Source organism: Dicentrarchus labrax, unplaced genomic scaffold (genome assembly GCF_905237075.1).
Source record: "Dicentrarchus labrax unplaced genomic scaffold, dlabrax2021, whole genome shotgun sequence".
NCBI classification, from domain to species: domain Eukaryota; kingdom Metazoa; phylum Chordata; class Actinopteri; family Moronidae; genus Dicentrarchus; species Dicentrarchus labrax.
The window spans coordinates 6381187-6403773 of NW_026136711.1; the positions used below are offsets into that span (position 1 = coordinate 6381187).

The following is a 22587-nucleotide window of genomic DNA, read 5'->3' on the forward strand; positions in this document are numbered from 1 at the left end:
TTTACCACAAATTCCACACCAAATGTCATTAAAAACAGGGGTCTTCTTTAATTATTCGTCCCATCTGAATCTGCCTCTCAGAGAGTGGAAATTATTATATTAATACTAATAAGAGCTGTGTTTTATTTCCCATAAACCACTGCACATGTATGCACGATACATGTATGCTTCATTTCACAGCCAACACATCCTTTTTACTTCCCTTAGCTCACGTCCTTTTCTCTCTCTTTTCCTACCTCCCACATTCCCTAGGACCGGTTGGAGGTGAACGGGGTTCGTCTTAAGATCAGTAACCTGGCCCTGGAGGATTCTGGGATGTACCAGTGTGTGGCTGAGAACAAACATGGCACTATCTACTCCACTGCTGAGCTCAGAGTCCAAGGTAGGCGTCTTTATTTCCCCTTATATGAAACAAAATATAACATGCCAATTTAAATTTATTTTTTACTTTAAAAAGGTGCATTTTTTATTTCCAAACTAGATTTCAAAGTGAAATATTATACCCAATAGAACTGTAGACCTGTCAATAAATAACATAAAGTATAAGTGAATTTTCTCTGTATGAATGCTGTGGCAGTCTCTCTTCTAGTCTTCAGTTAATGATATTCTGACCGTGGTTTACCTATTCCTCCATCTCCCATAATCTGACTTTCCCCATCTCTCTCCTCTGTCTTTCTTCCCTTCTGCATCTCATCCATCAACCACTTGGTTTTCTACCTTCTGTGCTGTTATTCTGATGCCACCCTGCCTCCCGTACTTCCAGTTCAGGCTCCAGACTTCAGGCTGAATCCAGTAAGGAAACTGATCCCAGCAGCCAGAGGGGGGCAGGTGATGATCGAGTGTCGCCCACGGGCTGCTCCGAAGCCCAGCCTGTTCTGGAGCCGTGGGACTGAGCTGCTCACTAACAACAGCAGGTAATTTGAATTTTTATACAAAATGTTGTGTATTTTCTTCCTGTCTTGGCAAACAAATACGGGTCATTTCACCATATTTTTATCCCTGATTTCCTTCCCATGGGTATTGGCCTATGGAATTCGCCTGCACACATTTGAATGCAAGTTGTGCTAGGAAGTGCACAATTTTCTACTTTTCTCTACTTTCTATGTAATGTTACTTTTACAACGATGTCTAGGAAATCAGGAAGAAGCTGTGCAAGCTGCTCCAACAGTAGTGGCAAACTCCGATTTTAGAAAAAAACTGAATGTGAAACACACAAGCCTTTACTTCATGAAGAGTGGCCCTGTCAGAGACCATACACTGTACATAGATTCCCCAGACGTCCCAACTCACCAAGATGTTCACATGCCAGGCAACTAATTAATTCACCATGAACACCTGAAATGAAAAAACAAGAATTTGTATTTATTAATTTTTGTACTAATATAACCGGTTTGTGATGATAAAATGCAACTGCAATGCAGTACATCACTAGAAATGTGGCAGACAGTTGCTCCATTTCTTCTCTATTTCTGGATATTTTCGCAACAAATGTCTGTCTAATATGTAAAAATTAAAAAAGCACTAGGATCTCCATCCACATAAGGCATCATTAACTGGGGTAGTTGCCTAACGCTGTCCGTCCCACTACCCATGCTGCACTCACAGAGTCACTACGACTTGACAACGCAGTAATGAAACCTCAATTTCTACTGTGTTTGGTTCCAATATGTAGATTGTATTGCACCATTTATGTAATTCAATACCAAAATCTAATGTGTCTGCATGTATCTGTCTGCTGTCCCCACAAAATCTCATATTCTCATAGTTGCAAGCAGTTCATACAGTTTGCACCTTCCAGACACATTCACTGCTGCAGGTACTAGTGATTAAACTTTGAAGAGAATCTTTCTGATTGAATCACACATTACTGTGTTTAATCTAGGTCTGTAATGTACCCATATAGCAGTAGGCACTACATTCTCTTGATAGTGAGATCTTTGCTTCAGTCTCACTGTTCCAGGCCAACAGTGAAAATCACACTTGCTTGCAACTTCAGATCCAAGTGATAAATAAATGTCATCATCTGCAGGGTGAGCAAGCTCCTTGGTTTCTGCACAACCTGGGAGATGCAGCTCAGTAAAAAACAACTTTTAACTTGTGTCATCTGCTGAAAGGTTCAGAAAAACCCAAGATCCTTATTACTTGGAGATCAAACGCAATTTCTCACAGTGCCGTGTGTTTTCTTCAGAAGATTTATTGCTGTTGATTTCATCAGGTTCTGTCACAGCTGCATGGAAAGTCTGTTACCACCTGAGTGTTAGTATGTGCCAAACTGATTGCAAGGAAAAAACATTAGAATTTAGGCTAAACAGACAGAGGAGGGGAGAGAATGCAAAAAATGAGAGTTCAAAATGTTGGAAATGTTTTTCAGTCCTGTGTCCACCTTATGTCGATCTACCAGTGGATTCCCCACTGTCTGCATGTTCATTAAACCTTCTACTAAATGTCACTTGTTTGACATCTTTTTAAGGGTTAAAGGGCCCAACTTAAGAGGCAATTACTCTGTTACTCAGTTCCTTTAAATCTTCAGTCTGTGTGATTGACAGTGTCTAATGGACCGTGCAACAACAGTACAAACACATCAGTCACATTCAGTCATTCAGCGCTAAAGCAGCAGAGTGGCTACTAACTGTCAGTTATTCAAAGCTACAAACCATTGAGCCAAGATGAGTAGCTGTGTGTGCCACTCTGTAGCAGGCAACTAATAATTTTTCCCACAGTTTAAAGTTATAGGTGAATATGTGAGATGTCTTGGATCAGCTATGCTTAATAGTATTCAGGCAGCCGGGTAGCCAAAGCCTAAATCTGCTCACTAAGTACAAGAATCCATGCTCAGCCAGTACTGTATCATCCCTAGATCTTTTAATTTACTCACCAAAGTCACTGCTGAGATATTGGGACTGTGAAATGGGGTGTGTGCACAGATGGACCAAAACCTGCAAGCTAGTTCAGGTACAGACAACCCATGCTGTAGTGCTTTGTTACAAATTGCTGATAAAATAAAAGAATATAAAATGTGTTAGCTTCTATGCTTTCACTGGAGGGATGATTCCCTCCTTTAGTGTTTTAAAGATGGTGGTGGAGAGCACTGTCTAACATGTCACTCCAAAATCACAGGTGTTCAGCTGGAATGAGACCTGGTGACAGTGAACACTTTTTTGCTTTGGTTTTGTTTTGAGCTCTTGATCTCAATGACATTTACCGGATTACCAAAGGTTATGTATGATTCACATACGGTCCAAACAAATATGTAGTGTAATGTAGAACACTAAAACAAGGGTCTCAAACTCAAGTTGACTTCGGGCCTTTAATGGTATTGTCATCTCATAGCAGGGCCACTTCAAGTTCAACCAAAAAAATGCAAACATCAGTCTATACATTCTTTTTTATAATTTTATATAAAGTTTGTTGTTTGTAGCCAAACAGCAATCTACTCTCTTCTTATCAAGCATCTTTTTATTTTAATTTCATATGATTGGGTAGTTTAAATTGATATGAAACAACTAGAAAACTAGAAAAAATTCAAATTGACTGATCGGAGTGTTGACTCTCAAGTGCTGGGAAAGTAACGTGTTACTGTAATTCCAAACTAATTCAAACTTTTAGTGGTAATTAGTAATCAAATTGCGTTTTCAAATGAATTAACGCAATCCCAGTTAGTGACATTTAAATGGGCTTCTGGTGGCCCCCTGGTGGCTGACTGCAGTGTAGGTCATAAAGCCCACTGCCTCCATGTTAGCAGATGGTTTTCGGATGAGCTCTGCTCGCCATTGAGTTGGCTGTTCGTACGTGCTGTGTTTTGATACAATGGTGCCAACCACAATCACTACTGCGCAGACTCTGTCTACATGTGGCGAATGATTTATATGTTGATGCTACTGACAAAGACAATAAGTGTAGCTTACAGGTAGTCGTTGCTGCCCTCTGGTGGTTGGGAGTATTACTGACTAGATACATTTTCTTACTTTTATATACAGTAATTGGTAAAGTAATTCAGCTACTTTTGAGAGAAGTGTCACTATATGTACCATATATATGACCACTACACTTTTAAGGTTCCCAGTGTGGAGGTTTGATAGTTGTCACAACCTGGCTAAAAAAAGTGTGTGACACAGAGGGACACTCAGTCTGAATAGTTAACTCAATTTAATTAAGTAAATACAAAATAATCAATACAGTTTAATATGTCTGTCAGCAAATTAGTATGTGTGCAATGTCTGTGTGAGTGAAGAATGAGGTGAATATGTATGAAAGCAAAACCCAGAACACAAACACAAACCAACAGTTCAGTCAGCAGGCCAGGGGAAGAGAGACTGAGAAAGCCTTGCAGGTCTGATTTATAGCCTCCTGAGCCCAGCCTGCTCAGGTGAGCTGCATCAGGGAGGAATCTCAGCGCCAGCCCTTACTTACTGAAACAAAGAAAGTAAACAACCAAGAAAGAGGAACAGAATAAGGCCAACCCTAAGGCCATCACATAGGGCCTGTCCTCACAAATATGTTTTTCTCGAATCCGGATAAATACTTTATCGTATCGGCCTCGCGTCCAGGATTACGGATACGGCGTTTTCGGGGTGTGAAAACGGTATTTTTTGGAAACGGGTCCCAGAGTGGGAAAATCCGAAAAACGCCGGATTGCCCGGAGTCGTCTGGACGGATTAGCCCCGCCTCTCTAGCCTTTAACCTCAACCGCCGCCGCCGCTAGACGCGTCATAACAACAACAACAATGGCGGACTACTACTACTTGTTTGTATATTTACTTTTGTGTGAAATAGAAATTCCCTTAATTTTATCTAAATTCCACAAACAAATGCTCTTAGCATGGTCGTTAATCTACAAACATAACTTCTCCCCACATAGGTGCTTCATCTGGAATAATCGGCTTATTAAGTTCAAGAATAAATCTTTATTTTATAAAACTTGGTTCAATAATAACATAATTCTAGTATCCCAACTACTAAATGATAATGGAACATTGCTGAATTATTCTGAATTCCTTCACACTTTTGGCATTCCAATCACGCCAAAAGAGTTTGCAATTGTTATGGATGCCATCCCATCTGGTATTTTAACTCTCTTAAAAGGGACTGAAAAACCAGACTGTTTACCAGCTTCGGACCCTAAATTGACCTCAGTTGGTAATACATGTTTCGCTACCACAACGAGGAATAATAATCGTAACATTCGCTCTTTATTCCAGAGAGATGTCACTAGTATCCCTAATGTTGTTCCCTATTGGTCTAATTTTGTTGACAACCTGAATTGGGGAAATATCTGGAACCTTCCTTACAAATGTCTCCTTATGAATAAAGTAAGAGATGTACGGTGTACGCCTATATCGTATTTGTATTGACAGTAGGTTATTCTAGGTCATTTTCCACCTTATTTTAGTGTTTATTTACTACTTTAATCTGCTCCCTTTCTCTTCTCCCCACACTCACACACCTAGCCTGGACCTCTGGTCACTCACGGCAAACATGCCAGCTTGCTCCACCTCTTTCTGTCTCTCTCTCTCTCCCTGTGTGTGTCTCTGCTGACTTTCTCCATCCGCAGTACGTTTCATAAACTCACCCGTGATTCAGTTTTCAAGTGTGCCGCATGTGGGTCCAAACCGAACCGTGGCTCAAAAATCGAGGTCTGAACTGAACCGTGGATTTTGTGAATCGTTACACCCCTGATGGTCACACTAGATTTAATTTCAAACTCATCAAACCATTCAGTGAGCCCTCCTGCCCTGTATGGAAGCATCTGTTATTTTTTCAAACTAATGTCTTCAGCTTTCACCTTTCATTTGTCAACCATCTTATAATTCCCAAAGAATTGGTTTTAAAATGGCGAAGACAAACTGTGGATTTGTCCTGATCACTCACATGGTTTCTTTTCACTCTTGTAAAGTTCTGCCACGTCCCCGCTTCTATCATCAGTTAGTTTAGAGAGTAAAACGATGGGAATGCTGGATAAAGCAGCAAAACTGAGACCTAAGTTGTAAACAAGCTGAATTTTCCTTCAGGGCGTAGTTAATTAATTAATTAATGCTTTTAATGTTTAGCTAAGTCTGATGTGTTTTTAATGTTTTACTATTTGATGTTGTTTGGCTGCTTTTATGTTTTTTTTTTTTTTTTTTTTTTTTTTTTATGTAAAGTGTCTTTGAGTATTTAGAAAAGCGCTTATAAATAAAATGTATTATTATTATTATTATTATAAAGTGAAACGGATTACTTGTACAGTGGCAGTCTGAATGTTAGAGCTGTGGGCTGGAGGCTGAAACCAGCCGACGAGCTGGGAACATGTGTGTGGCAAAGTGACTGAGTAACATTCACCTTTCAGAGCGGGGATCCTAATGAATGTGCAGCAGGGTGCAGCTGGAATAGATATCTAAAGGTTAAAACATGCGGGGGGAATATTTACCTCAAAATTCACAACACTTTATCACTGCTACACCACATGAAGTGAGCTGACACACAGGAGGTGGACGCAGTAACAAGAAGACCTGTACAACACAATTCAGTACTATGTCTGTGTCTCCTCAGAGTCACAGTAACTCCAGACGGAATCTTGTGGATCCACAACATCAGCAGGGCAGACGAAGGGAAATACACCTGCTTCGCTGAGAACTACCTGGGCAAAGCCAACAGCACGGGACACCTGTCTGTCAGAGGTAAATTTAAATAGGAAAACCTGAGAGGGATTTTTTTTGTTATTTGTGATATTTTGACTTATTGAATGGGAAGAATAATGTGATAATTTATTTTTTTTGATTGTATAATCTTAAGGTCACTGAGATTTTTCACTCACCTGCTGGATTCTGTGTCACTAGGGCGCTGATAGGAACCCTTTAAGTACATATTTGTCACTGAGCCATTTTTAAGTGCTTTTCAGAAAATTCATTTAAATCATGTGTTTGATTCTTGTTTATTTTATTTTGGAAAAGTCAACCAGAGTGGATAGATAAATTATATTTCGTACTTTGAATGAAATGACTAAATATCTGTGCATGCTTTTTAAGATTAAAACTCACTTAAGTGTGCTAACTCCTAATATAGATTAGTGTCAGAGCAAATAAATAGTCTTCTGAATAGCCACAGTATTGCCATCAGTACTGCTGACTAGCCAACTTAAGACCTCCCCAATATGGCGACTGTGGACTTGTAGCGATGGCATACAGCAACGGCCAATGAGGTTCTGTGTTTGTGTATGTATGGCAGCACAGGCCGAAATCAACATCTGTTATACTGATGCAAAATGGTACCAGAAACTTCCTGCATCACATTTTCTCTCTCTCCCCATGCTCAGATTATGAGAAATAATAATACATATTCAAAGAATAATTAAACGGCCTTAACAGTGATTTATCCAGTCATGAAAAAAAAAAACAAAGTTTAATTGTGTTTTGCTAGAAACATCTGGCAGGCCAAATTGGATCCATGACCGTTCACAGCCCTGCCTCCAGCTCTGATCTGAATTATCTTTGATTTTGTGCCCACACCATGCAGATGCCACTAAGATCACGCTGGCTCCCTCCAACGCTGACATCAATCAGGGGGAGAATGTGACGCTGCAGTGTCATGCCTCCCACGACCCCACCATGGACCTGACCTTCACCTGGTCCCTTAATGGGGTCCTGTTGGACCTGGAGGACTCTGCCGGGCCATACCACCGGGTGGAGGGGGTAAGTCCTCTGATGCACGATGGAGAGTAGGTGGTGGGGATGATCCTTTGTGTGTTGTATTGCACAGAGATTTAACACTGCAGTGTGTTTGTTGAAATGATGGGTGGGGGATTTGGTGGGTTTGCGATGCAGTGGAGGGAGAAGGAGGGACATCACTGATAGTTGAGGCCGTGATGCACTCTCTTTACTTCCATGCAGGCTTCAAAACATCAAACCACAAATCACAGCATGGCTGACCATTAGCAGAATCTACCTCAGCTTTGAGGTGTTGTTAGTGTCAATAATTCTGAAGAAAATGCTGCAGAAACACAGCTGCTCCTTTGATCAATGCCTTTCTGTCTGGCTTCACTGAAGAGCGTAAACAGTGTGGTTTACTGGCCCAAACTCTGAAAAACAGCTGTGTGTGTTCTTGATTAAAGCTAAGTGATCGAATCACGCTGTGATGTGGTGTGAAGATGTGGATGGTAATATTTTATGTTTTTATTATTGTCAGTGGTGGAAGAAGTACTCAGATCCTTTACTTATGTAAAAGTAGAGATAAAACTGTCTAAAAATACTCCATTACAAGTAAAAAGTTCTAGATTCAAAATGAGGCTTGCTGTGAGTAAAAGGACAAAAGTAATCAACAAAATGAACTTCAGCTATCAGAAGTACTCATAATGCAGAATGGCTCTTTACCGCAGCTGCCCAGGTTCAATTCCAACCTGCGGCCCATTGCTGCATATCATCCCCCCTCTTCCCCCCTTTCCTGTCTGTCTCCACATCTTTCCTATCACAATAAAGGCATGAAAAGCCCCCAAAATATCTTTTAAAAAAGTATGTCAAAATTGTATTTTACTTGTACAAGTGCAATATTTGAGTAAATCTACTGCTTTACATCACACCTCTGGTGAACTTTAAATGTTCTGCTCAACTGTTTGGTAGAGCACATTTTGAGTCACTGTATGTTATTGAAAAATATGTTGAACTCAGCGTGATTGAGCCGTCTCTACTGCTCAGTTTGTTATGCTAAAGAAATCCACTAGATAACGGTGTGTCTTTACGTAGCAGGCCGTTTTCAGTTACATGTACGAAATGTCCGACTTTGGATTCACACACAGTACTTGTTTTTAAGACACATTCATTGTTAGTTTGAGGCTTTTTTAGGATTTGTTGACAGTTACAAAAATATAGAATATCACCGGACTTGTGCAGACTGTATTTATTCAGTTTAGTCCTTGATTCTAAGTACGTCCAGTGTGCTGCTTGATCGAACTGTTTCGTTCAGTCCAGTACAAAACTAGGCACTGTTTCTGAAGGCCATAGCTCAGTAACCTATCTGCAGCCGAGCACAGACAGCTAATTATTTTTCTGTGTAACACTCATGATTTAACAGTTCAGTTTGAAGTTCTGGTGTTAAAGAGTTCTTTCCAAACAAAATGCATTGTAGAGTCTGGCAGAGGCGGCCCTTATCACCATGCGCCTTACTTGTTCGTGCTAATATTTTCTGCCTGTACTTACGTAAATGCTGTTACACTGACACCAAGACGAGAAGTTTCCCAGCATTTTCTTAAACTGCGAGACGAAGTTGACCACGCCATTACATATATTCAAGATACTATAATTAGTTCATTTCAGCACAGCGAGTTGAACATTTCACAGTTCCTGAGCACAGGGCCAGGCTGAAATGAGCTCCTAAATGAGATTAACTGCCCATTTCATGTTCCTACTCCTTTATGTCTCAATGTCTAAAGAATGTTGATGTGATAAGACGCTGCTATTAGGTAGTTGTGGGTCCGGCTGAAAATGAGCTGCAGTAGTTACGATCAGCATGACAATGTTTTGCTGCAACGTGCATCTCTTGTTCATTATATTTCCCTCAGCCTGTCACACTCTTGACTAACAGAGCGTGTTCTCTTTGTTCTTCCCCTTTCAGAAGGAAAACATTGGCGACCTGTTGATTGCGAATGCTCAGCTGAGTCAAGCAGGGATGTACACCTGCACAGCTCAGACTGTGGTAGACAGCGCCTCAGCTTCAGCAAAACTAGTAGTTCGAGGTAAGATGCATCGGAGCACTGCATTTACTGTTACCAAAACATGAGAAGAAAAAGCTTTGAGACGAAGAAATGATCAGTCATGCTGTCCTGCAAAGTACAGTAAAGAGTCAGACATCAGTGTGAAAGCATGTTGTTTTATACCAGCTCTTTCTAATAGGAATCCCATTTCCTATTATTATTATTATTATTATCATATCAGTGGCAATTTTTTTAAAAACACAGTATTTTGGTTGAAAAATTCAACAGCATAGTTTCTTTCAAGAAATCATAAATCATGAAATCATGTAGGAACTATTTTCTTTCGACCAAGCTACACCCGCCAACCATAGCTGAATGTTACCTATGTCAGTGGTGCTAGGTGAGCTAGCTAACATTACAGCTCAGCCAAGGAATGTTTACATCCTGTCACGAGCACAAGCTGCTTGTCCATGAGTAGATGCACGCTTCCTTCTGAGTGGTGATACGTAGAAGGAAAATAGTTCACAATTTACTAAATGAACATCATGCTGGCTGGAAGAAGACTAAAACTAGAGACTGAGACCATAAACTCATTTGGGAACTATTTACTAAGCTCATAAATCATGTGAGAAGTCGGCTCATTTCTCCATAAGACTCAATAGTATCATATTCTATTTTGCAGCCCATGGAGCTCTCCCTGCTGGACATTAGACAGAATGCAGGACACTTAAGATTAGATAGACTTTATTGATCCCACACTGGGGAAATTCACTAGTGCATTGGCTTCACTTCACAGACCTTCTGTCCACTAATTATATACTGTCAATGGGTCAAACTGTAACATTTTTATGTTGTGTCCAGGCCCCCCGGGACCTCCTGGAGGTTTACTGGTGAAGAACGTTGCTGAGACTTCGGTGGAGCTCAGGTGGAGTCGTGGCTACGACAACCACAGTCCCATCGGCAAATACGTCATCATGGGCCGATCTTCACTCTCATCAGAGTGGAAGAAGATGAGGACAGGTGTGTGTGTGTGTGTGTGTGTGCACGTTTGGGTAGAATTGAAACATCTTATGATCAATAGAGAATTAATTAACTTTCGATCTGTAAGTTTCACAGTAAACAAACGTACTTGAATTTGATTGACTAAATTGACTAGGAATATTAAATATTGTTGCCCACATATCTCGTCTCCTCTGTGCACCAGACCCAGTTAACATTGAGGGGAATGCAGAGTCGGCTCGTGTGATGGGTCTGATGCCCTGGATGGATTATGAATTCCAGGTCATTGCCAGCAACATCCTGGGCAGCGGAGAGCCCAGCATGCCCTCACACACCATCCGCACACAGCAAGCAGGTGAGGGGCCTTAGTAGGCGGCACACACTTCTTGAGTCCCAATGGCAACTGGTCCCTGCCGGTCATTTTGCATTTAACCAAAGTTTGCACTTGACAAACAGCAAAAAAATCTGAATCATGTGGCTCAGGGGCAGTAGGTTTCTTCAGTAAGCATATGCACAAGAGTTTATTCTGAAGTTCACCTGATTAGGATCAAATAGAAACATCATTGTCATAAAAACTGCTAAATAAAACATAATTTAACTTAAAATAAAAAAAGAAAGCCTACCGGAACATTATATGACTGTTTATGAGCAAATGTCCTGGAAAGTTCCTGAAAAATGACAATGAGTGGGGACCCTGTTCTGATATTATTTTATTATACAATATTGTTTCACTATGAACAGTTCTTTAAAAAAAGGATCAAAATCGATGCTGAACAACCCTTGCCTTTTTTATTTCACTCATTCTGATCTAAGCCTACATTACCCACGATGCAACTCGACCTCAATGATTTCTCTTTTGAAGGCAGAATATGTCGTTCCAACTAAAGATGTTTCCACCTATAATACTTTACACTGGTCCACTTTATATATATATATATATATGTGGCCCTCAGCTCCCACAGTGGCCCCCAGTGGACTTGGAGGAGGAGGAGGAGACCACAATGAACTCATTGTTACCTGGACGGTGAGTGGTTTGTATATATCGTACATGTACATATATAGCAGTAAAGGCAATTTAAATGTCAGTTGCTAGCAATGTAAGGATTATTAATGTCATCTATCTAATCTTTATTTCAATGTAGTTTTTGCTGCAACTTTACATGTAAATGGGCTTTTCTTCTCAGCCTTTGTGCTGTGGTGGTTCCAGACATCCCTCATCAATCCCTTCTATAATGTTACAAAGATGTCATTTACTGCTTACAATGGAGGTCTTGTGAGAGACAAATTAAAAATGGAAAGCTTAAACTCGAGGCAGCAGAGGCCCAGGTATCCTGACTGTTAGCCCCTGGCATGGATCACAATAATAAACCCAGACTGAGATCACTTAGGTAATCTACATGTAGAATTTACAGTCCATTTACCATTTACAGGTCTCTACAGGTGCACATTTTTTAAATCTAAAACAATACTCACATGGAAATAGTTTTTTCTTTCTGTAATCATTCCTCCTGTTCATACTGACCATTCAGAGATCTCTGAGAGATCACCTCCAGTGAGACGGGGGACTAAATCCACAGTGCGCTTATTTGTTGAAGTTAAGTTAAGGTGAAGATAATATGACATAGACTCCAAGAGACTGGGTTATGACCCACACTCACTGGAGATATTATTTGGGTCATAAATAGATGTGCAGAACGTCTTTCTCCTGCTAAATGCACTAATTTGATCTCATTTATAAAATACGTACATTGTTTTGCTGATGATGGAAACGATTGCTAAGATACCAGTTAACTCAAATGCATTTATTTAGTCTCATTTCTAAAGTATTTCAAATGTGTACATTGTCTTATTGATGAGGTAAAAAATTTGAGCTTTAACCTTTTCTAAATGCACAGATTTTGTCTCATAAAGTGAGCGCATATTCTTTTATTTAGTTTCCTATATTATTACAGATTTGAAATGTGTATTGTTTAACTGATGATGAAGTTGTGCTTTATCAAACAAAAAAGTAGATTGTGAACGCCTTAGATCATGATCTTTGTGTCCGCCCACTCAGTGTTTTCTTACTGTGGTTGAGGGACAGTAAGAATGAGAGGGATCTAACTCCGAACGCATTTTTGCACAGAATGAGGACTGTGGATCTTGTTCCCAATCACTTACACTGGAAGCACATTACAGTAGTGTTCTCTTAAAGGGACATTGTGTAGTGTTTTAAGTATTTTATTAGCTAAAATCAATGTCTTCATTCATAAATGTGTCCTCATTGGTGTAAAATGACCTCTGCCAATGATCTGACTTATCCTCGTAAGCGAAGAATTTCTTATCTGTATATACATTGGACGGGCAAGTCCATGGAGGCTTCCATGTTGTTCCACCATTTTGAAAAACTATAATCGCCGAGAGGGACATAAAGCACTAGTCTACCTGTCTTGCTAATCCACAGCGCGTTTTCATTCAGAACCAGCGTCACGTGACTGAAACCAGCTATAACGGAGAAGGAGATCAGTGAGAGGCGCTTGTCACTGCCCCGGCACATTAGAAAGTCTGCACTGCACTTTAGTTAATAATGGAGGATCATACTTATGCCGAGCCACAGGAGAAGGAATCCTCGTCTCCAAAAAAGCGAAAAAGGGAATTAAAAAGGCAACGTGACCGGCGAATTCCAAAAACGAGGGTAAACAACGGGGTAGCTTTTCCCAGGTGGAAAGAGCTAATGAAGTAGAAAGACTTTCAAAGGGACGCTGAACTTGCCTGCTTTCTCCTACACAGGTAGGCTTCTTGGTACATAACGGCTACCGTAGTTGCAATACGCATTTGAAAACGTGAGGCACTAGAGAGCACTATTCGTTTGAATGCAAAATACAATTTCACCGCTAGATGGGAGAAATTCCTACACAATGTCCCTTTAATGGTCAGTATGTACAGAAGGCACCTGACAGTTGCTTTTCTTATCCAGAATGAAACCTGTGCACAAAGGGCTCAGAAATTCTGTCCTGTCTAAGTAGATGTTCACACTTTAACATTCTGCGGACCCTTCCAGGCCATGGCCAGAGAGTACCAGAACGGTGATGGCTTTGGCTACGTCCTGGCATTCAGGAAGAAGGACACGTCATCTTGGACGGTGGTGCGTATACCTCACGTGGAGTCTTCCCGATACGTTTACTACAACGACAGCCTGACTCCATACAGCCCCTTTGAGGTGAAGATCAAGGCTTATAACCGCAGGGGGGAAGGTCCTTTCAGCCAGATCGCTGTGGTCCACTCTGCAGAGGACGGTGAGTCACTGAAATACACTGACTTTTGAAAGAAAGAAATGATAAATACAAACTAATTTTGGGTAGGGGTCAATCTATTTGGGTGGCTGCACAATTGATCTCTATTTGGGAAATACAGCTTTGCACACATGATTTGTGTCTTAATGCAGTTTTTTTTTGTATATTGAGTCAGATTTTTTCATTATGGGACTATAATGTTTTTAAAAAAAGTTCTCACATTTATTCTGCATTACTGCCTAGCAGTTTTGCAACAGCCAATGTAAATATAGTGACGTGTAAGAGTAGTTTAAAAAAAGTCCTGTCAAATTTTATTCATATAGCCCAAAATTCCCTCAGGAGTACAATCTGTACAACATTCAACATTCAGATGTTTGAGTGCACAGGTCCAGTTTGGCGGACCTGTATCCACAGAGTTAATTACCAGAATGGACCCGTCACTCGCAATTATCTCCATTAAAATCCGGACCCAACCCAACCCGTTAAGTCCTGTGATCTGACCCGTGGTACACACAGTCATATTTTTACTACTTTACTTATTAGAAGTGTAATATGAAGAAACATGAATTAAAATCATAATTAAACGTTTGGTTGAATCAATCGCCAACTGTTGCTACTCACCATGCTGTCCACAGGACCAGCCAGATACCGATGTTAATCAAACCCTGAGCCAATTGTCTCAATCCATCTCCATGCACAGTCTCAGACACTCTGATGTCCCAGAAAGGTGTCTTGTCAACAGCACAGCAGCTGTGCTCCTGCTGCAGCTGTGTGTTTCCTCTGAGAGGATGTGCCAGCTTGTGGCTTTCACAATAAAAGAAAATCCTGGCAGCTGATTAGGCTTGATGATATTTAACTGATTTATATTAAAGAAAAATGTTAAAGATGCACAGTAATTTTCATTTCTGATTTCTCCATAAAAACAACAATTTTTTATCCTCACCCACTGCCCAACAAACCGAAAAATCACATTATTCACAAATATTGATGCCAAAATGTATGACACATGAAGATTATGAAATACATGTGGATCCCCTTGAGGTAAATTTGTGATTTGTGATATTGGGTTATATAAATAAAATTGACTGGATTTGAAATAAACACAACCCACCCATACTGCCCACCAGTTTATGGTCTAACATTACCATAGTTTCATCAGGTGTTATCTACCTTCTGTTGTCTGCAGGAATTTTAGGACAATCACCATGCTGACATTTAAGATTGGTAACAATACAGTGAACATCTACAATGCTTTTATTCCTGTTAGAGATACATTGTTACTGTACTGAAACATTAAAACATTTAACAGCATACAGTGGAAGAATGCACTGTCTCACACTGCAGTATTTGCTGTCCCTTGAGGACCACCACAGCTTTTTGTAAACTGACCACAGTCAGCTCACTTAGACTTAGACTTTCTTTATTTGTCATTTAGATTTGCATCAAAAATGAAATTTCGTTACAATGGCACATAGCACATCAGGAAGAGAGGAGAGGCAGTATGTACAGTCAAAAAATACATATCCAAATATCAAACTTTTTAATATAAAAAAAGAGAAGAGAAACCCGTAGATAATATATATTGCACAATTATAGTCGCCTATTGTGAAATAATTTTTGTATATAATACAAATAAGAGAAATACGATAAATATATCTTTTGTATAAAAGACAGATTAAAATAATGCAATATAAAGATAATAATAAGATAAATATAGGATAGCTTAGTCTTTTGTAGGTGTATGGGTGAGGAGGGGGAGAGAAGGGGGAACTCACTGACAGTAAAATGAACACGGCTGTCTACGCTGCATATTCTGACCTCTCGCTCCTACTCACAGAGCCAACGGTGGGACCGTCAAGCATCAATGCCACAGCGCTGACTGCCTTTGAGATCCAGGTTTCATGGGAGGCCGTCCAGCAGCTCAGCGCCAACGGCATCCTCAGAGGATATGAGGTATGAGCCGCATGAATACACATCTGGATGATCGCTCCACTCAGACGGCTGTAACTGACGGCCAAAAATAAGATAGAAAGAGTGATTATGTGACATGCATTGTTGCTCAACAGCATCTCAGTACACCACAAAGCAGCAACAACACATCATGTGCATATCTGATGTAATGAGGTGCACTCAGGGACATTTTTGCTCCCTTTGTTCTGAAAACATGTATTTTTGCCCATGTCCTTCAGCTGGACCTGTCTCTGTTTTTGATTAGAATTTCTCACTTTACATGCACACTACTACTTTTCCACTATTATTCCAAGTATGACAATATTGAACATCTAATAACGGTCATATAAACAGCATATTTGGTTTAGGTTTTCCTAATTCCAAATGGAGCATTTTCCGATTAAGATATGTGGCATATGGAGATATTATTTGTGTTTTAGGAGCATTCTTTGAACATGTATACGGCACATTTGGAATGTGCGTCTCATTTTAGGTTTTTACCTGTTTACTGTCAGCTCTGTGCTAAACAAACAAACTACTCAACAGTTTCCAAGGCTGGAGTAGAGATGCATGCACAAAAGAAAAGCCCACATTTTTGGTCGGAAAGAGAAACACACCTACTTTTAAACATTATCAGGGTTCCCACGTGCCACTACTTTTCCAGTGATGGAACTTGGTGATTGATTGAAATGAGCAAATAACCAGAAAGTAATCAATGTTGTCCTGGAAATGTTTGTATTTTAGCCCTTCACTCAGATCGCCTACATAAACCTAGGTGCGTATTTAGTTTGAAACTCAACGCTTTGACACTTCAAAGCAGGGGTACCAGGTGCAAAGTGGAACTGACTTGCAGTGATCTTTTCGGCATGGAGTCATTTTTCCAGAGCAGTGAGTGAAATAGTAATTAGGCAAAAAGCCTTATAATGATCAAATTTACATTGTTGTTATGCTTGATAAATACATGCACAGTGATGTTAATTGTATGTGCAACGTACTTTAACTTTCTAGAAGATGAATCTTCTGTAAAATAAAATCAATTCTACTTGATTTTGGGCTGTGGCAAAATTAATGTTAAGGTTAGAGGAAAACTGTAAATAAGCCAATTTATCCAAAACCACAGCTTATATGACGAGTGCTGTCATGTATTATCAAGAAAAACTCCTGGAAAATGTTGTGGAAAATGATTTGTTAAAAAGAGTGGGAAACCTGATTATGAAAAACCTAATGGAGCAAATATCACAACGCCGACCTTTTCAAAGAGATGGTTGAGAGGGAGGCTGTGTTCACACGGTTGAATGCGTCCTGCACCAGTGGACAACTTCAATGAGGCAAAATGGCTCAAGCAGCTCCAGCTGTTCCACACCTCTGTAGGATGTCCAGTACGTCATTAACAGTTAATCGGAGTATGCACACCTGCATGGAAACAGGAATATTAGTGGAATATGTATTTTCATTACCCATGTAAACTGCTTAGTAGGAATATTGTGTTTTTTAGAATGAGGGCAAAAACTGGAACATTTTGTGCCTGGAAACATAGTCCTTGATCCTTTTTTCCTTGACGTGGCAAAGAAAAAACAATCTCAAACTTTGGTCTCACAGTCAAGGTTGAAGGTATAGGACCAGTTTATTTGTACACAATGCCATTAAAGTTCTAATCATTTTATTAGCTGTTCGTAGTCCCACGACCTAGTTCAAGCTCACTGATCAGCTTTGATTGTTTTAAACCACCGAGATCATAACAAATGTATCAGTTTATCAGTGCTGTGATAGCTGATATCAGCATGCTTATCACGTCTTCACTGGCTGTTGGTAACGCAGAGATAATCAGAGATAATCACTTATTGATGAAGATGGATGACCTTGGTAGACAGCCACTAGAACCATGACACAAACAGAATCCAAATAAAAAATATTTAGAGCATCTGCTGCTCTGAATGTGAAGAAGATTTACACTGATCAGCCATAACATTGTGAGCACTGAGCAGTGATTATCTGGTTATCATGGCACCTGTCAGTGGGTGGGATATATCAGGTAGCAAGTGTTTCCGGTCTGCAGTGGTCAGTACCTATCAAAAGTGCTCCAAAGAAGGAAAAGTGGTGAACCGGAGACAGGGTCAATGGAGGCCAAGGCTCAATGATGCATGTGGGGAGTGAAGGCTGCCCCATGTGGTCCGATCCAACAGACGAGCTACTGTAGCTCAAACTGCTGAAACAGTTAATGCTGGTTCTGATAGAAAGGGGTCAGAACACACAGTGCATCACGGTTTGTTGGTATGGGGCTGCAGAACATTATGACCACCAGGGTGCCCAGGTGCTCACAATGTTATGGCTGATCAGTGTATGTTTGCTCTTAATAAATTATACTGTAAGGTTAATGTGCAGTGTGCAGTGTGCAATGTCTTTTTGGCATGATGTGTGTTCTCAGATCCGGTACTGGCGGCAGCATGAACGGGAAGCGGCTGCGGACCGAGTACGGACAGCAGGACTGGAAACCACAGCCAGAGTGTCTGGCCTTCGACCCAGCACCCGATACCACGTGGCTGTTCTGGCTTACAACAGCGCCGGCACTGGGCCGCCCTCGCCACGCACCACCGTCACCACCAGGAAACCACGTATGGCTGCAGCACTAGCACATGCATACAGAGTCACATATAGTATGTGGAGCTATATTAAAGACAAAACTACAAAAAAACTGATCTGCAAGTCGAGATTGTTTTAATTAAATGAAAAAAGAATTAGTAGTAACAATAATAGTAATAATAATAAAAAAATAAAATTATTACCACCTTTCAGTCAACTTCAGTAATCCCTGTCTCTCCCAATTTTTTTAAACGTTGTCATTTCTTTTTGAAGATATCCTTCTCGAATAGAGTGACATTTAATAATCATTCTGAATTCAATAATATTCAAGGAATCAACACCATCAGCTTTAAAAAGAAATCTTTTCCTCAAAAAAAGAATCAATTTAAAAACATCTGGTTAGTAGCAGAATGTAAATTCCTCTTCCTGGAACTTGTACCTGAGATGGTGGCTCAGGTTTTCTGACTCAAGTGAATTTCATTTAAGTTTTGTGCGTAGAAGTCTCACTAAGGTTCCACAGGTGTGATTTTAGACATGAGATGGCATTGTGGTTATTTAAACTTTCAGAAAACATGGTTTAAACATCTTTTCCACATAATCATTACACCATTTAACATCACATTCCTGACTGATATTTCTACTACTGCTCTTAGCACACATTTAGTTAGATACCCTCAGTTGAAAACTGAAAAAGCAGCCTTACACACATATTTATATTTTTAGTGGTACTGACAGGTTTCTGTCCTATGGTCACTAGATGGCAGTGTGGCCACAGGGTAAACCAGGTCTAGCAGGGTCTGGGAGGGTCTGGCAGGTCATCTCAGGTCAAATCAGGATGAGAGAGAGGAAGGTGTGTGTGTGTGTGTGTGTGTGTGTGTGTGTGTGTGTGTGTGTGTGTGTGTGTGTGTGTGTGTTCAGGTGTCTTGTAAACCATCTTGTCTCCTGGTTGTCCAGTGGAATACACCCTGGATGCCTCTTTTTGGTCCGTCTGTCTTTATTTACAGTATGACATATGAGGTAATAATTGTCACATTTAATTGTTTGAAAAAATAAACACATAATGTTCAGTAAAGCACTGCATCACCAAGAGATTGCTGACGGACAAGGTTATAAAAATTATGTCATCATTTATTATTACCAATCATTTTCCTTTAGATTTTTTCAAAAATATTCATGTTGAATATAATATTGATATTCATGTTGAACTGCCATGTTTCTACAGTAGCTCAGAACAGACAAACTAAACACTGAGTTTAGACAGGGTCATAGGCGTTTTTTGTGTGTTTCACGAAGGGTGAATCAAGGTAGTTACGATATGCAACTACACCACTCAGTATTTTCTTATCTTATCCTCCACCGCATCAATCTCTCTTTTTTCATCTTGTTTATCAACCACATCACGAGTATTGGGCTTTCTAAATAAACTTTAGACACTGGCATGATATTCTGTGATAGCTGGGCTATGTAGCAATATAGCCTACCAATGCGATGGCTAAAACCAGCTAGACAGCAAGGTCAGACACAAGACTTTTTAAACAATAACTAATTAAAGCTGCAGTAGGTAATTTTATGAAAATAAGTTTGTCATATTTGCTAAAATTTTCACTATATCCTGAAAGTAGAACACGAGCAAGTAGTCTTTGAAAAAATCAGGTTTCTCTGGCTCCTCCTAGAGCTCCTAATGGTATTAACAAGAATCGACCGGGCCTGAACGAAAACAACCAATCATAGAAAGATAGAAAGACGCTTTGGGTTGGAAGCTTGTACATAGTTGATTGCTGAGTCTTATTCCCAAAGCATCTGTATTTGACCACCTGGGAATAATGCTGCTTTCCATTTGTCTCGTGAACTCGGAACCCGAGTTGTTCTGCCGCGAGAACGTGACGTCATTGCCTGGCTTGTACCACTTATAGCGTTCCAGTTTGTCTTTGGGCATTACGAGTCGGAAAGAAGTGCAGCAGCTGTCTTGTTATTGTTTGTGGCTCATCTAAACAAGCTCAATGTGAAATAATAATAGGTTTTTCTACAGAAACACTAACATTTCAAGTAATTCCGTTATTGCAAGTCTTACATTTCCATAATATTTTGCCATTTTCGCCTATTTCAATTTCAACAAGTGCTGTGGCGTTTGTCTCGAGCCACCAGGGGCCTCCAGGAGCCACCAGGGGCAGTGGCAGGCTAGTGTTATTGTTAGCTACATTAGCCTATTTAGCAAACCAGCTCGAAAACAAAACTTTACTTGTATTGCACGCACAGCAACACCGTGCAATACTTAAACTGGTGACCGGACTAAAGCAGCAATGTAAACAAGTGTGTAAGAGCATTTAAAATCGACATTAAAACGACCAACATAGTACAAATACAAAGAAAATACATCTTAATATAGGCGCTGCCATCTTTGTTTTGCGGGTCGTACATGCCCCCCCCGTCCAGCTCGGGGTACCCTGAGGAACCCCGAGCTGGACGGCTGAAATTCCGACCAAAAGGGGGGTGTCTCTGTGAAATCACGCGAGATAGCTGCGAGATTTACACTTTCCAACTCGGGTTCTGTCTGATCTGTCTCATGTACTACTGTCAGGATATATTCAAACTTTAAGCAAATACGACAAAGTTATTTTTATAAAAGTTACCTACTGGAACTTTAATCTGCACACTTGCCAGCCAACTGAACAGGGGGGTTCTACATGTGGATATTGACAGTGTTGCGTAACAGTGGAATGCCCTCAGTTTTGATTTGTCAAAATTATAGTTTTTCAATAGTTAAAATAACTTGAGCCAGTGATGGAGAGTATTTGGTATTCGCTCCTTGCACTTGTCATCATTCACTTTCCATATCCACAGACACAGATGTACAAACACACCCAGACTCACACAAGAGTCTTCCCCTCAGGCATGTCCTGTCTTTAAGAGCCTGTGAGTAATACAACTCGGTTAGATGACCCGTGTAGTCTCCCTCTCCACCTGTCCCCCTGGCAGAAATGGATTATCCTTCTCAGCTGTACCAGCCAGTGGGTCTTCTGGGCACCCAGGAAGAATAGTAGGTACTTAGCACTTCCTGGGCCTGTGGCTGTACACATATTCAACTGGAGGATTAGACATGCTCTCTTTTTCAGGGCAGCATTCACTCCTCTGCCTGGAGTCAGCACGTGCACATAGACCTGTCATAATATATATGTTTCTATATTAAATTACTAAATACATTTTTGAATAACTTCTTACTTCATATTAAATGTATCAGTGGAACACCTCACTATGGTCTCCTTTGCTACTAAAACAAATGCTATACTGAACCTTTGCTAGTACATAATATTCCTATTCATAAACCTTGGCTTAAACCTTGCAGAGGACATACATAAATATATGTAGACACACATACACACAGAGCATAGGTAAATACATATACAGTACAGTATATTGACAAATATAAATCATTAAATATACATAAATGTACAAAAGTACAAAGGTGAAACCATAAGAGATGAAAAGATGTATGTGTGTAATGTATGCATTTAAAATACAGTTTTGTCTTAAAATGTTCAGAGAGGTATTTCTGCAATGTATTGTAAAATCTGCATAATTTATTGTGTTTTCTTATCATTTGCAATGTACCCACAACCCTTACCATCCTATGCTGTAGAGTAGATTGTAAACTTAAAGGGCTTCTCCAGTGATTTAGCTGCGGTGCACTTCCATACTGTGAGAGATACATATTCGATAGAATGGTGAAAATAAGCAGAGGCAGAGATATCCTGAGTTTTAGTTCCCAAAGTTCCCAAGACCAAGCTGGGATAACCTTGATGGGAACACTGATCTTCATGTGTCAAAAGCCCCTTTAAAGGGCCAATATGATCCATTTTTTACTTGCAGTTTTACTTGCCAGAAAGTGATTACAGTTCCTATCTTGTGACTGAAAGGTATTGTCTACGTTAAAATGACTTGATTTTACTTGTAATAGTTTTATTTTCAAGATTATAGCTCACCAACTAACTTCTCCAGCTGAATACCTTCAAAAGGCCAATACAACCCATAAAATGCATTTTTTCACTTGCCAAATACTCATTACAGCTCCTATCTTGTCCCTGAAATATATTTTCTGCCCCCAAATGACTTGTTCTCATTTGTGGT

The 22587-nt window shown here is 40.1% G+C and overlaps 1 protein-coding gene across 2 annotated transcripts in view; it reads left to right on the plus strand.

Moving 5' to 3' along the window:
- The window catches only part of cntn2 (contactin 2), a 76391-nt gene that overhangs the window by 46230 nt on the left and 7574 nt on the right, over positions 1 to 22587 (plus strand). For both annotated transcript variants that reach the window (XM_051414981.1, XM_051414980.1), the window contains 11 exons: positions 253 to 382; positions 764 to 914; positions 6529 to 6656; positions 7492 to 7667; positions 9583 to 9703; positions 10523 to 10681; positions 10866 to 11015; positions 11614 to 11684; positions 13701 to 13935; positions 15770 to 15885; positions 18308 to 18494. In XM_051414981.1, the coding sequence (XP_051270941.1) occupies positions 253 to 382; positions 764 to 914; positions 6529 to 6656; positions 7492 to 7667; positions 9583 to 9703; positions 10523 to 10681; positions 10866 to 11015; positions 11614 to 11684; positions 13701 to 13935; positions 15770 to 15885; positions 18308 to 18494 (1624 nt within the window). The remainder of the gene's footprint in view (positions 1 to 252; positions 383 to 763; positions 915 to 6528; positions 6657 to 7491; positions 7668 to 9582; positions 9704 to 10522; positions 10682 to 10865; positions 11016 to 11613; positions 11685 to 13700; positions 13936 to 15769; positions 15886 to 18307; positions 18495 to 22587) is intronic.